At 38.3% G+C, this 15,599-nt stretch overlaps 1 protein-coding gene across 1 annotated transcript; it reads right to left on the reverse strand.

Annotated features, from left to right (window-relative positions):
- Nucleotides 1-10,378: 10,378 nt before the first annotated feature.
- On the reverse strand, nt 10,379-13,322 carry LOC149251570 (pentatricopeptide repeat-containing protein At2g13600-like). The gene has a single exon (XM_089459508.1). The coding sequence runs from the start codon at nt 13,089-13,091 to the stop codon at nt 10,938-10,940; it is 2,154 nt and encodes a 717-aa protein (XP_089315634.1). The 5' UTR covers nt 13,092-13,322; the 3' UTR covers nt 10,379-10,937.
- Between the last annotated feature and the right edge of the window lie 2,277 nt (nt 13,323-15,599).

The raw sequence follows: 15,599 nt of genomic DNA on the forward strand, positions 1-15,599 counted from the left end.
TGAAATCAGCAGCAGCAGTTATCCTCAAACCATGCATGATCTGCTTCAAGCTTCAAAATGTGATTCTATCATTAGGGGAATTTTGAGGTCTAAAATGGGCCTCCTAAGGAAAATGTACAACCAAAATAAACTTCATAAGAACCAATAAGATTCAAGATGATGATGTCAACCATGGGGGATGATTCACCATTTTTGAAGTAAAAAAGTAAAAAAAATTAAAAATAATAAAATAATGAAATTACTTTTTCAACTTGTATTTTCAACTTATTTCCCTATGGTTTTACTCAAATTTAGAGTGAGAATACTCATTGGATGCAAAATTTAATTCCTCATCCAAAGAGTACCCACTTTGCATACTTTCGATGGACCCTACTACACGAATACTGAGAAATACATGAAAAATGTGATTGCAATCACATTTTTCATATATTTCTCATTTTTCGTGTAGTAGGGTCCATCGAAAGTATGCAAGATATCACATTTTTCATGTATTTCTCATTTTTCGTGTGGTAGGGTCCATCGAATGTATGCAATATGGGTACTCCTTTGATGAGGAATCAAATTTTGCATCCAATGAATGTTGCCACTTGAAATTGAGTAAATCCATAGGGAGATAAGTTGAAAATACAAGTTGAAAAAACAACTTTTTCTTTTTCCCCTCTAAACTTTGATGATGTAGTCTAATCTTATTTTGTTATTTCCACTATTATTTTATAATTTCCTTAGGAAGCCCATTTTAGACCTCAAAATTCCCCTAATGAATCCTGGAAAGTTTCGGGACCTGCCAGAGAGTCGAGGCACTTCAACTTTTGCTGATGGTTATGTCAAGATCTCACAACTCTGGTAAGCCCCCTGAACTAAGTCACATCTGGTTTCCCTCGCACAATCTGTCTCTTTGCATGGTTTCACTCTATGTAAATCCTCGTGTGAAAAATGTTTGGTATTCTGGGTGTGACCTTTCAAATTTTCAATATTTTGCTTCTGATCAAATTCAAGAATCTGTTATAGTTCATTCGTCTTCATGCAAATCTCTTACATCAAACTCCAATTAGGAATGTGCATCTCTCATAAATTCATGGAATTTTGAAGTTGATCATCTCAAGGACTATCTTTGCCCAGAAAAATCACGCTTATCGAATTTATCCCTTAATGGTCAGTTCCTCACCTTCTTGCGAATTTTGTATTGCAAATTTGTTCTCTCATCACACCAAAAGTATTCTTGAATGATAATGAATGCACAGGTTTTCACAGGAATCAAGTTCTTATTCATCCACCATGTCCTAGCTAGTCTCATGTATTCGTGGTTCTAACATCCTTTTTAAAATATTTTGATGACTACGATGCTTGTACAATTTATCACTAGTTGTGGAAAAATGGTCTGTCATATCTGGCTTGTGAGGAACTTGGTTCGATTGTTTAGAGAATTTGCAAGATTGTTCAAATTGTTTTTTCTTTGTTTATTGCAAACTGGGAATTTGATGCTTCAATCAGCTCACCTGACCATTTCTCTATCATTGATGATTGTCATTCGACTTATCATTTTACCATCAGCACATCCAATGACAGTTGTTTCACACCTTTTGATCTTCATTGTTCAACATCTCTCTATTCAGATTTGTGTCAAGCAGGTAAGGCACTTCAGCCTTCGCTGATGGTTATGGTAGGTCCCCACTATCTTGGCATGAATGTTGAGAATGGTTAGATCTATTTTCCCTTACAAGATTCCCATTGTGATCCCACTTCTTGAATCGAAAATTCATATTTTCCAAGATCACGAGGTTTTGAAGAGGGCCATCATGAATTATACGATCCAAATGTTGAATCACTAGAACAATCTTACCTAGCAAGCTCTATAGCAAACGAGAAGTTTCGATCTTTCCTCATGCTTGCCAAGGAGCTCGGTGTAGATGAAGACCTATCCGCAAGAAGCTTTCGAGGTTTCTTGAAAAATAGTATTCATCGGAAAGATAAGCATGTGGATTGGATGAAAGTAGTGGTTGTGACCCACCTTTCTGCCTACAGGCAAGACTTTCCCTTTCTTGTGCAAGTTTTTCAAGTTTTTGTATCTTCTGTTGCACATCACTTTATATTTGTTTTAATCATTCATATCTTTGTGGATGCAGGTTGGGAAAGGCTATGATGGCTTCACTGAAAAATTCATTACACGTAACCCCAACCTTCTATCTATTAGGTTAGGAGTAGGATTAACTGCATCATTAACTTTCCCTTTCTTACACTCATTCTGCACTCATTTTCCATAGTCTGTCCTCATTTCTTTATTTTGATTTTGCATCATGTTTGCTTTAGTCATTTTGTTTTCTTGTCTTCTAGTTTGTTTTCCTTGTTGTGTGTTCTTTCTTCTTGTCTTGTTTTCCTTTCTTGTTGAGTTTTCTTTTTTCTCTCTACATGCGAATAAGTGTTGTGCCTGGACCTATTTGTCTTCTTAGTATCTGTGTGGCCAAACTATAAAGAGCCTTGTGACACTTCAGCATTTGGCTAGCCATCTGTCTGTCTTCCTTGTGTTGGTTACACCTTTTGGCCGATGAAGTTTCGACGGAAAATATGATATGTTCGTAAGGAGAGTTTTGGTCCAACCATGAACCCATGTCTAGTCCAGAAACTGCATGTCTATACTCAGTTTTCTGCTTCGGTGTTTTCAAGCCTATCCAACTAGTAGAAATGGAGAAGGGGGAAAATATAAATGAGCAAACCTAAATCAGAGGTCTTTATATGCTTCTCTGAAGGAACAACCTCTCGTGCTCTCAATAAATCGGGATCCCTCTTCCACCCCAAAATAAATAAGTGTTGATTCACAGTTATCTTTAAATAAATAAATAAAGGCGAAAGAAGAGAAAGACTTCCTGCACAGAGAGGTGAAGCAAGAAACTCCACCGGGGTATTGTCTAGGCTCGTTGGCAATGGAGCAATGTTTTTGTTCATGCATGACTCCATTGGGGTACTGTCCAAGCCTATTGGCAACGGAGCAACACCATACATGAAAAACTATACTTTGAAAATCTTAAGCTCGTGCACTAAACTACCCTTCCCAATCTGAAACATTGTGATTATGTTGAATCTTATGTTGTGTTCAATTGAGAAGGTACAAAAGGGACCCTATCTGCCCATGGGGTAAGTGGGGAAGCCAAAGTAATCTGAACAATGAATCAATACTCCTTGAAGGACCAAGGCCCTACACAAACGAAACTAACCAAGACAGAGAAGTTGGAATTCAACTAGTGTGTCACCAAGTGTTGTAGCAGCTGCAACACCCTCCAAATTTTTTGCTTGCACTCAAATTTCGGAGCCTTCCTTGGTCTTTCATTTGATTGTTGCAAACAGTTAAGCTCATTGCATGAGCTTTCCTAGAGTCCTTTAACCCCTTTTGCTTGTTGGATCAATTGTCGTCTTTTGGCATGTTTAATTGTTTTTCCATGCTTGCAGACCTTTTCCTGGTGGTTTCAAAGGTTGGTCTTTGTGTATATGAGATGTCTTAGCTATGTAAATACCTATCGCACTCATACACAAAGTTTTGAGCACTGTCACACAAGTGTTGCCATGGTCATCCTAAAGTCTATCTCAAATGTCGCACTTGTCGCTTCTTGCTATGAGACAGTCACATAGAAGGTTATGTTTTGTCTTGTTGTTATGGTGGCCTATGTTGTTGTGTCATCGAAGTATGCTAAGTGTGTGATCACAAGTTCAAGTTCTTCACGAGTTCATCTTCGTCCCACACTTAACCATTTTTCTGAATATCTTCTCAACTGAGCAACTCAACTTCATCGGACCCTGATTGAACTGTGCACTTTGTAGTCTTAGCACTCAATGATGTGACCTTACTGCCTGGAGCTACACAATGTGCAGTCACTGTCCCCCAAGGCTATTGTACTACACAATTCTAGAGCTTTGTAGCTTCCCTTCACCCCTAGAATTGTGCAACAGTTCCTCCTCGTCTAACTAGAACTGCGCACTTCGCATTTTCAGTCTTCAAGCTTCTCCCCTTGCATGTTTGAACCTCGCAACGTGTAAAGAAACTAGCCTCCCTTGGCCTCCAGAACTACGCAGAAGTGCCCCCAGTGTCCTCCCTCAGCTGAAGCTCACTGACCTCAAGAACTGTGCAGATCTATCCTCCAGGTCTCTCTACTTCCTAGCCCCCCTTGCCTCCTAAAATTGCATAGTTTGTCCTCCCAGGGCCCCATCCCATAGCCTCCACTGCATGCTTCATTGCACAAATTTTTCCCTCAATGGTCACTACGTAAATTTCTCCCTCAGTGGTCACTGCTCAAATTTCTCCCTAAGTCTGGCCTAACCTGCGCACTGCACAGTCTCAATGATCAAGCTTGAACCCTAACTGCCTAAACTGCACAATCTTGACTCCCAGTGGCCATTGCGCAATTTCTTTCCCCAGTGGGGACTGTGCTGAAAAGTTCCTCACTCAAGCTTGCGCTGCGCTCTGTGCAATCTCAGTGATCAATCCCCTCTCCCTCTCACCTGGAATTGCGCAATGCGCAGTTACTGGGCCCTCTTTCCCATCTTGTCACTTGTCCTAGGCTCAGTGCATAGATAACAATGCATCATCTTAGACTAAGGAGTTTTTGGATTAATGTTGTCCCATCATGAGTGAATTGCAGGAACAGGTACACTGTCAGATCATGGCGAGATAATAAAGAAGAAGGAGGAGGAAACATGTTGGAAGACTCACTTGCAACTAGATGGACAAAGGAACCTACCAAGAACAAGAAAAAAGAACACATGTATGCAACCACCTCTCAAGACCAAAGAACATTGAAGACCCTGAATCATCAAGCTATGCAAAGGAGAAGAGAAAGCATATCCAAGAACACTTCCATCAATCAGCAACAATAATTGCTTGATATTTCCACATCATCAAATTATTTCGTGTCAACAGTGTCATGTCAAGTCATGTCATGAGTTGTCATATGCCACATCACTATTGTGGGCCATGTACATTGTAAATCAAATGTATTGTAAAGTGAAAGCCCAATGGACACACATGAATATGAAAAGTCATAGGAAGTTGAACAGTCATGAGGGTAGTGAAAGAGTCACAAGGGGTAAGCATCACCCTTTTGGTTATATATACCCCCTCATCGTATGAACAAATGACTTTTCACCTTGGCTCCTCCCACAAATCATTAGAGAGATCAGTGGGCTTTTTGAGGAGCAAGGAGTGACTCCAATGTCCCACTACTGGGGCTAGTGATGTACAATGTAAATATGTGTCTTGGAACTTTTTCTTAATTACATAATCCTTTTCAAGCCAACACATTTTTATGCATGACTTATGAATGTTTGTAAGACTATTATGTAAACATTTGTATTTCATGTTTGCTTTCACATGTACTAAGATAGTTGAACTATTTCAGTTGTTTTAGTGTTTATCTTGTTGGGAATGTGTTGTAATGGTTATCATTGTTGTCTCATCCTTGTAGACTATTTCGTGGGATACTAGACAAAGATGTCTTTAACTATCAGTTATAACGACTGTCGCATCTACTGTGGACTATTCTGCTGGATGGTAGACGGATCTTCTCTTGTTCATTGGTTTTAACAATTGTCATGTCCGCTGTGGACTATTCCACTGGATGTTGGACAAGCATTTCTGGTTCATGTGTGTCTCTTCCTGGGTGGTAGTATTACCTCTCACTTGGAGGCTCACTTTTCTCCCCCCTTTTTGCAGTAAGAGAACCTAGTCATAGTTGTGCTGCACACTAGCCTTGTTGTTCGAAGATACCATTGCATCACTCTCATGTGTTGACAGTTAGAACCAATGCAGATCTTTGAGGGTTTGGAAACCGAGCCTTTATACTCGATGAGACTCTTACACAAAACGGTGTGAGGCCTAATTGGGACTTCATATCGGAGAGATCCCCTTGGTTGACAGATTTCCAGTACCGTCAACAAGATCAAAATATAGGGTCCAATGGATAAGGAACAAACCTCTGGAACCCATGAAGTAGGTACCCAATATGAAGATTTGATCCTTCTCTTCCTTATTGTGAAATAAAAATAGATAATAACCCTTGCCATAGTAATAACTCGAGATGTGGCCTGACACAATATCTCTATGCTCTAAGATCCATAGCTGGTTGGACTTCTTAAGGGCTACACTAAATATTGGTAAACTTACTAAAAGTGCTTCCTCATGCAACATTATAGCTTCTTTCTTTATCTCTGGAGGCATATCTAGTTTGGGGATGGTTTCAGCTCTTTTCCTGAATCTATTCTTTGTTGGGCATTTTCCTTTAGTAGAAGATCTAAGTGGGTAAGCATACACTTCCTCCTTGTGATTAACATATAATTCCACGACGATTTTGAACCTCTAGCATGGGTATCTTCAAGCAGAGGTGGCAGTGATGGCCATAGAGACAACATATTTTTTATGATATATACTCATCCACTATCCTAGTAGCACCACCCCTACCACTTCCTTTTAGGATTAACCAGCTCACCATGCTTAGATAATCTTGTAGGGAAATAGATATCCTCAACATCTATGTGGAGAATCTCATGCCCCACTTTCACGTATTGTTGATATGGGTCCTAGAAACCCATAAGCCTTTGAAACAACGTTTTGGCCTTGAAAGAATTTTAAGAGATCGGAATCTCTCAGTGTTTCTAGTGTGCCCTAGTATTGCAATGTAGGCATATTGACCATGTTAGGCCCTTATACTACTAGTGTAACCCCTTATTATTATTAGTACAACCCCATTTTTATATTTTTGTACCCATGTAGTCTCCATATTGTTATTATTGTGCCCCATAGAAGCCCACTATTGTTATTATTATGCCCTTACATTATTATTGTTATATCGGCTCTGATTATATTATGACCCCTTAGACTCCTATATATAGAAAGGAGGTCTTGTTAGTTGTATCATCCAAGAATTGTTCATTTATGTAATGTTAAGGAGGTTGCCCCTTCGAAGAGGCTGAATTCTAAGGCGTTGATCTATCTTTTCTATCTTTTTGTGAGTTGGTTTCATAACATTTGGTATCAAAGCTTTGGATTCTACGGTTTCGCTGCTCCAAATAGGTCATCGTGTCATTTTCGCTATAAAAAAATTTCTGCGACGTTTAAGAAGCTAAAAAAAAGCCCATTTGAGACGAAATCGCACTGAACCTCGGGTCCGAATTTCAGAGTTGTTCACACTATATTGGCGAAGATATGATCTGAGAAAGTTGGTATTTTTGCAGACTCCTAAATTACATTCCAAATAGGTGAGTTGGGGAAAATCGTCATAACTTTCTCTCTGAGCATTAGATTGAAATTTCATAAGAAGGTAAAAAAAGAGGAAACACTGTAGTTTCTTGTGTATATTTTTCAGAGTCAAAGGTCGAAACAGTGGGTCGTGGCACGTTGTACAAATTCGCTCTACTGAACTAGTCTATAATCAGGTCACTGTAGGAGATTTGGCATAACTCTTCCCTGGGGAATCCAATTTGGATCAAACTAGTGGCATTGGAAAGAGGATGCAGAGGGCTATTGCAGGTTGCAATTTCAGAACTGGAAGAACCAAAATTACAAAGTTATAGTCATTTCAAGATCGAGCTCCTAAAATCAAGAAAATGCGATATGAGGAAGTTTGATGGTAAGGATCCGGAAAATTGGATACCTCAGATGGAGCAATATTTTGATCTACATGGTGTACCACTGTTACAAAATGTATGTATTGCATCTTCATATTTAGAACCGGATCAATTTTTATGGTATAAAGGGCTTTGTTCTCGTAAACAACTTGTTACGTGGTCAATTCTCATGGAGGAAATGATAGCATATTATGAGGATACAAAGAGCAACACCTTCTTTAGAGCAATACCACAACAATTGAAAAGAATAAAAAGGCTTTGTGACATAGTGAAAAGTAAAATTATGGCAACAAGGAAGTCTACCCCTCACAACTATAAAGATAGAAGTGTTGTTTCTCCTAGCTTTCCACAACCTACAAAGGTTACACCACAACAATTGGAAAAAAAAAAAAAGAGAAAAAAGGCTTTGTTACAATTGTGATAGCAAATGCACTAAAGGTCATAAGTGTGCTGAGAAGAAATTATTTTACATAGAGTATGAAGAGGAGGAAGAAAAGGATCAAGAAACATCAAAAGAAGAGGATATACGCCAGGATCCAACCCCAAAAAAAGAAGAAATAAATCAGACCATATCTTGTAAAACATTGGCAAGAATTACCACTCCTCAAACTCTCAAGATAAAATGACATATCAAGAAGAAAAAGGTTCAAGAAGTGAAAGATCACATCGAGAAAGAAGAAATGAATCCAACCATATCTTATAATGCATTGGCCGGAATTACTACTCCTCAAACTATCAAGATAGAAGGACATATCAAGAAGAAAAATGTTCAAGAAGTGAAAGATCACATCGAGCATCAAGAAATGAATCCGACCATATCTTGTAAAGCATTGGAAGAAATTACCACTCCTCAAACTATCAAGATAGAAGGAAATATCAAGAAAAAAAAGGTTCAAGCAGTGAAAGATCACATCAAGCATCAACAACAAGTTCTACAACTTTTAAAGGATAACGTCACTTTGGTGCAGAATCGAATGAAACAACAAGTAGATCAACATCGTAGTGAAAAAAGTTTTGATGTAGGTGATTGGGTATTTTTATGGTTACATCTCAAGCAAGCTATTTATGAGAAGGAAATGTTGGCAATACTACATGCACTTAAGAAATGGCGACCTTACCCAATGGGAAGACACATCAAGGTAAAAATGGATCATGATAGTCTTAAATGCGTTTTAGAACAAATATTATCTTTAGAAGAACATAAAAAATGGGTCACAAATATTTTGGGTTATGACTTTGACATCATCTACAAAAAAGGGAAGAAATTTTTTTTTGTAGATGCACTCTCAAGAAAGGATGAGGATGTGGAAGCATTGTTTTGTGTTATTTCTATTATCCAACCAGAGGGGATAAACGAAGCAAGGGATAAATGGAAAAAGGACAAAGAAGTGTGGTCACTCATTCAAAAGTTGCAGAATATCCCAATTCAAACAATATTGCCAGAACTTGAAGAGGAAGGAAAAATCATATTGGAACCTGGAGCAATCACATAAACAAGAACCCGACAGCTAGGAAATCGATCAATTTCAGAGTATCTCATCAAGTGGAAGAACTTACCCGCTGAAGATTCCACATGGGAGGACAAGAATTTTATACAAAAGCATCAAAAACTACTCGAGCGTTGAAGACAACACTTTTTGAAGGAGAGGGGCATGTTAGGCCCCTATACTACTAGTGTAACCCCTAATTGGTATTAGTACAACCCCCTTATTATATTGTTCTACCCATGTAGTCCCCATACTGTTATTATTGTGCCCCATAGAAGCCCATTATTGTTATTATTGTGCCCTTACATTATTGTTATGTCGGCTCTGATTATATTATGACCCCTTAGACTCCTATATATAGAAATGAGGTCTTGTCATTTGTATCATCCAAGAATTGTTCATTTATGTAATGTAAATGAAGTTGCCCCCTCAAAGAGGCTGAATTCTAAAGCATTGATCTATCTTTTCTATCTTTTTGTGAGTTGGTTTCATAACAGGCCACCTCATGTTTCCTTTAACTCCACTCTATCATGGTGATTGGCCTCACAAATAGTCAAGCAAAAAGTATGCATCAATTCCCAATAGGTGTTTATCAAACATTTATAGTTTTTCCTATTTTAGTGCTTGGCCGTGACTCCTCTCAGTGACAATAGTGGCCAGTTATGGCCTTACCATGGAACATTTATGGCTATGGCCTTCTAGCCATGACTATTGGGTGTTGAGCCTGCATCCATGCACTTGAAGTCTAGATGGGATTCAACACCCTCAAATTTCTTGGTGAAATGCAAAGTTGAACATATAGAATTGAAGAGTTTGAGCTGAATGTGTAACTAGGTCGAGGTAAAACTTGATTCTAATGGTTGAATCTCTCGTAATCTATATTAGAAACTTTGGACTAAATCAAGTGTTTTACTATTGATAAATTTCAACATGATAAAAATGAGCTCATTTGCTCATATATAGAATGTTTTTAACCCTTTCAATGACTATTTTATCATATACAAAGAAATTTCTATACATAAATTTATTGCTTTTAGACATGACAGCTTTTTTTCCACATGTTTAATAAAGCACCGTTTGCAAAAGTGTTTACAAACGGAATTATACAAGTTTTCTCTGCATCCCAATTACCCCTTTCAATGACTGTTTTATCATATACAAATAAATTTTTAGACATTCATTTATTGTTTTTAGACATGACAGTGTTTTTTCCATAATGAACGAAAAATCAGAAAGCTTCAGTATATGCCTGAAATTCAATTATGACAGAATTGGTGGCATGCACATATTCAATGCTTGGTTGTAATGTGGACAATGAATGTGTAAACTTCTCTTGAAAACATACTGAGTTTTTATCCTTTCTTATGTGTTGAGCTAGTCTGAGTGATGCTTAACCTTTCTTGTGTGTTGAACTATTCTGAATGATGCAAATCATTTGCAAGTCATTTGGCAAAAATTAGTATTTTAAAATTTGATCATTGATCACCAATAATCCCCACAAGAACATAACCCATCCTTAAAATGATGGAACCGCCCAGGATCTTGTAAAATTCTTTCTTGTCCCACAATCTTGGAAATTAACTTCATTGCTGAGTGGAAATCACCACACTCTCAAACATTCTTGATGATATGGACAGATGTCCCTTCAGCTGCGTTTATAAGTCCAAATTCCATATGCCATGGCCGACTTCTCACTATGGTGGCAAACAATATGTTCCTTCCGCTCATCCTCCAAATCATGCAGTACATAGATTATGTCTGGTATGTACCCGGTTTTTTTCATTTGCCCTGACAAGTTGTCCAACTTGCATAAATATTCTGTGTTTGTGCATGTGACCTGTCTCATACAAGGAAACCATGCACTGCGTTATTGACCTCAATCCAGCTGCGCCCAGGTGTCTTCTTAACAGTCCTGTCTTTCATCATTCTCCTCACTTTTTCTTTGTCATCCCACCTACCAGCAACAGCATAAAGGTTTGACAGTAGAACATAATGTGCTGGATTTTTCGGTTCCAACTCAAATAGGCATTCTGCTACACGTTCTCCTAGATCTATATTGCTATGAATTGTACAAGCTCCAAGCAAAGATGCCCATATAGAAGCATCTGGTTTTAATGGCATTTTATTGATAAAGTCTTGTGCTTCATCTAGGAAACCAGCCCGGCCAAGAAGATCAACCATACAACAATAGTGTTCCATGTAAGGCATGATGTGGTAATCTCTTACCATGCAATGAAAATATTGCCAACCATCATCAACTAGGCCCGCATGACAACATGCGGACAGTACGCCAACAAATGTTATATGGTTTGGTTTTGTGCTGGACTGTTGCATTTGTTGAAAGAGTTTGATTGCTTCCTTGCCATGCCCATTCATGGCATATCCTGCAATCATTGCTGTCCACGAGATGACATTTCGCTTGGCTATTTTTTCAAAAACTTTGAATGCTTCCCATACGCTCCCACACTTGGCATACATGTCTACAAGTGCATTTCCCACAAAGATATCAGACTGGAATCCGCTCCTAATTATGTCTTTATGAAATTGTTTGCCATACTCCAGAGCAGCCAAGTTTCCACATGCTGGGAGAATACTGGCATAGGTGACAGAGTCTGGTTTCACACCTGTAGGTTGCATTTGTCCAAAAAGATTTAAAGCTCTGTCAAAAAACCCATTTTGTGCATATCCTGAAATCATTGAATTCCATGAGATGGCATCTCGTTCAGGCATTTTCTCAAAGAGCTCAACAGCCTCTCCAACACACCCATTCTGTACATATGCTGCAATCATGGCATTCCATGAACTCACATCTCGTTTAGGAATCTTGTGAAAGAGCTTTAGGGCCTCATCGATCTGCCCATTCTTTGTATATCCTATAATCATGGCTGTCCAAGAAAATTGATCTTGTTTTGGCATTTTTTCAAAAAGTTCGAGAGCTTCATCAAAAAGGCCATTTTCTGCAAATCCTGCAACCATAGAATTCCAGGAAACCAAGTCTCGCTTAGGCATTTTCCGAAATAACTCCATAGCCTTATCAACAAGTCCAACCCGCATATATCCGGCAATCATTGCATTCCATGAAACCACATTTCGTTCAGGCATTCTCTCAAATAGCCTTGAAGCCTCATCAATCTGTCCGTTCTGAGCATACCCTGCAATCATAGCAGTCCATGAAACAACATTCCTATCGGACATTTTGTCAAACACACAACGTGCATCATCTAAGCTTCCGCATTCAGCATACACATCAATAAGGGCACTTCCTACGAAGACATTGAGCTCAAATCCATTTCTAATTATGTCTTCATGAACCTCCCTACAGCTTTGCAGATATCCCAAATCAGCAAATGCTGGAAGAACACTAGCAAATGTAAACTGATTCGGCTTAACGCCTGCTTGCTGCATTTGGTAAAACAACCTCAAGCCCTCGTTACTAGGCCCATGCTTAGCATATGCTGCAATCACGGCAGTCCACGACACCACATCTCGTTCAGGCATTTCGTTAAACACTTTGCGCGCATAGTCAACACTTCGGCACCTGGCATACATAATCACAAGTTGGGTTCCTAGCGAGATGTCCGAGCTCAATCCACTTTGAATGACATGGGCATGCACCCCTTTGCCCTCTGCAACAGTTTTCTTCATGCTCACCAAATCCTTCAATACACAAACATAACAAGCGGAGTCTGCCCAAAATTCTTGGTGATGCAACGGATTGCTGATGTTGTTGCCGCTGTTATGATCATTATCATCATGTGGTTCTCCTGCTTTGAAAATGCTACTGTCACCACAACTATTAAACATATTAGTGGCAACGGTGGAGAGGAACATACCTGCACTCCCCTGACGCTGAATTGTGGCATTGGACAAAGGAACCATCTTCCTCTTCAGATCATCGTTCCCTAATGCTAATGCCAGTGGCTCCGGTCGTACCTGCTTTGCTATGAAAGCATGATACACGTCGCAACTTGCTATTCTTTGAAGTTTTGCGGACATGAGAAAAGTTCAATTCTTCGATCACACTTACTGTACAGGTAAGCTCAGACCTCTTTGGCACCATGGTTACACAAGGTTGCGCTGATCCGTTATCGATGGCAGTATAACATCACCTGTATCTTCGAGAAAAATAGATATTTGTTTTTTTGATTGAATGCTCCATATTAAACGCTGTAAAATACTGGTAAAAGCCTTTAGAAGGTAAAGGCATTGGTCTTGGCTAAGTGCGGGTTGTGGTTAGCAATGTTGAATATGATTTTATATCCTTATAACGTCACATATAGTTTTATGAGTTGATTTTTTACCAACGTTATGGGTTTAGCATTTCGGCAAAAGATCAATATCCAATAGTAGTTAGCCTTGAGTTGAGTCTAGACTCGAAGGAAAGCTATACAAAATGCATCAATGATCCTAAGCCAATGATATATTATTTCTCACCTTAGTATGGTAGTTGGTGAAGTGAGTAGACTACCAAATATTTTGTTCCTCGCATAGAAGATGAGTATGAACAACAAGAAGGTGGTGGATTGTTGCGGCCATTAGCATTTGTGAGGGTTTGAATTTCAACGGTTGGGGGAAGAAATCCAAGGCAAGACAGTGCTCTATTACTTAAGTTGAACTTTTACATAGTGAATAAACCCATAAGAATGAGTAGTGTGAAGCTTTCGAAAATTAATAGTTCTCTAGTATACAAATACAAATTTCATCCTTGTCTTTGATGATCCTATGGATTATTTACACAAATGCCTCAATCAAACTATTGATTCTAAGGCACTTTCACTTATTTTAATATTTTGTATCAATTTGGGTTTAAAAAATGTTAGAAATTATAGTTTTGAGAACCATTTTTTCTTGAGAGGGCCTTGCCAAAAAAAAGGGGATATGCTAAAAGTGACCATGTTGCTAGAGTTGGCATGAATATTTGTGTGAAAAAACTTGTTGAGAAAACCATTATCTAGAGATAGAGTCTCAAACACCAATGATAATGTAGAGATTACAATTGAGGACAAAGAAGGGATCCCTCCCAAAGCTTATATAAATTCATATACAATTGGAAGATCTAAGTGCATTGGTTGATCATAACATCTAGAGGAAGTCAACCCTACATCTGTTGCTCCATCTTAGGCTTCCAAAAGTTTCTCCCTCTCAAAGTATTGTCAAATGTAACTTAACCTCAATGAAGGATGCCCCTTCTTTAGTGAGAAAATATTATGTAACATTAATTTTGTTATTTGTTTTGCTTCTATCTATTTCTCCCCATATTTCAAATACCCCTACTTTGTTTTAGAAGTGGATGTGTTGTTATTGGGGCTCTTTTTTCGATGAGTTGAAAATCATAGTCCCCCTATGTATAGTTAATTTTTTTTAATCCTTTATCAAAGTATGAAAAGGCATGAGTGTTTGGTATGGTTTGGTTTATAAAAAAACCAAGGTTGGTTTTGAATCCATACCAACCTAGTTACCCTCTACAAAATCATTTTTAGAGGTTCTAAATTGTGCAAGAATTCTTAGTGTCACTTTTGAACACTATGGTAAGAAACCCTTTTCAACTAGTAACAGCATTGGTACTTTCAAAACCATGAGACTAGAAACAAAGAGGAGGAGACCCGCCACCTATGTTTTAATCTCCTTGTAAAATCATGTTGAACTACAAGAAATTTAGTGAGAAACAACTTTTTTATTATGAACATATCATTTTATGATACTATTTCTATTGAGAGCATAGACATGTAACATCTTCTTATCCAAAGTAAAGGGTATTTCAAGTTAAATTAAAGTGGAAGGATAGTATGTTCACATTGTGGAAGAACTAGGTGCTAGATCACCATTTGGTGGCTCCATATTTAGATCTAGAGGCACCCAACCCCATATATTTTATGAAGACTCCACCCCATCCACCGAGGGCGTGGACTAGACATTAATACATACTAAAGGAATAAAAGAGTGACCACACGACTATAAGTTTCCATCCTTGACTATTTCATTGGGCATTGAAGTAGAGACATGGTTTGCACAAGTAACCTAGATCAACGAAAGAGACCAAACCCTTTGATTAAGCTAGATGATACAAAGTAGATAAAGTTACTTGAGATCCCAAATTATAGCTTTTAATCAATCTATTGATTAGATTGAAATCCCAAAAAAGAAAGAAGAAAAGTTCAATGTGATTCTATTGTTAAGAATTTCGTGGTATTGATTCTTATTCAAGTTTGGAAGATCCACAGTTAGAGAAGTTATTGTCGACACTTCAGAGCATAAATTTGGGTCCATCTTCTAGACATAATCAAGCCCAAAGTTGGGTCCATCTTCAGGACAATATCTTGAAGATGGAACTAGATTTGGGTTCTGAAATGTCGACGATAGCTTCTCTAACTGTGGATGTTTTGACCTTGAATGAAAAGTGCAATGTGCCAACATCCATGATCTTTTGTCAAGAGAGTTAATAATAGGTCAGCATATCAATTATATAAAGAAACAAAGGTGGTATGTGGTCTAGAAAGTAAAATA

Source organism: Pinus tabuliformis, chromosome 7 (assembly GCF_031772625.1).
Source record: "Pinus tabuliformis cultivar Carrire ecotype Pingquan chromosome 7, CPIR1, whole genome shotgun sequence".
Lineage (NCBI taxonomy): Eukaryota > Viridiplantae > Streptophyta > Pinopsida > Pinales > Pinaceae > Pinus > Pinus tabuliformis.

Coding starts and splice junctions, on each gene's coding strand:
- LOC149251570 (XM_089459508.1), bottom strand. CDS start 13,091: ATGTCCGCAAAACTTCAAAGAATAGCAAGTTGCGACGTGTATCATGCT.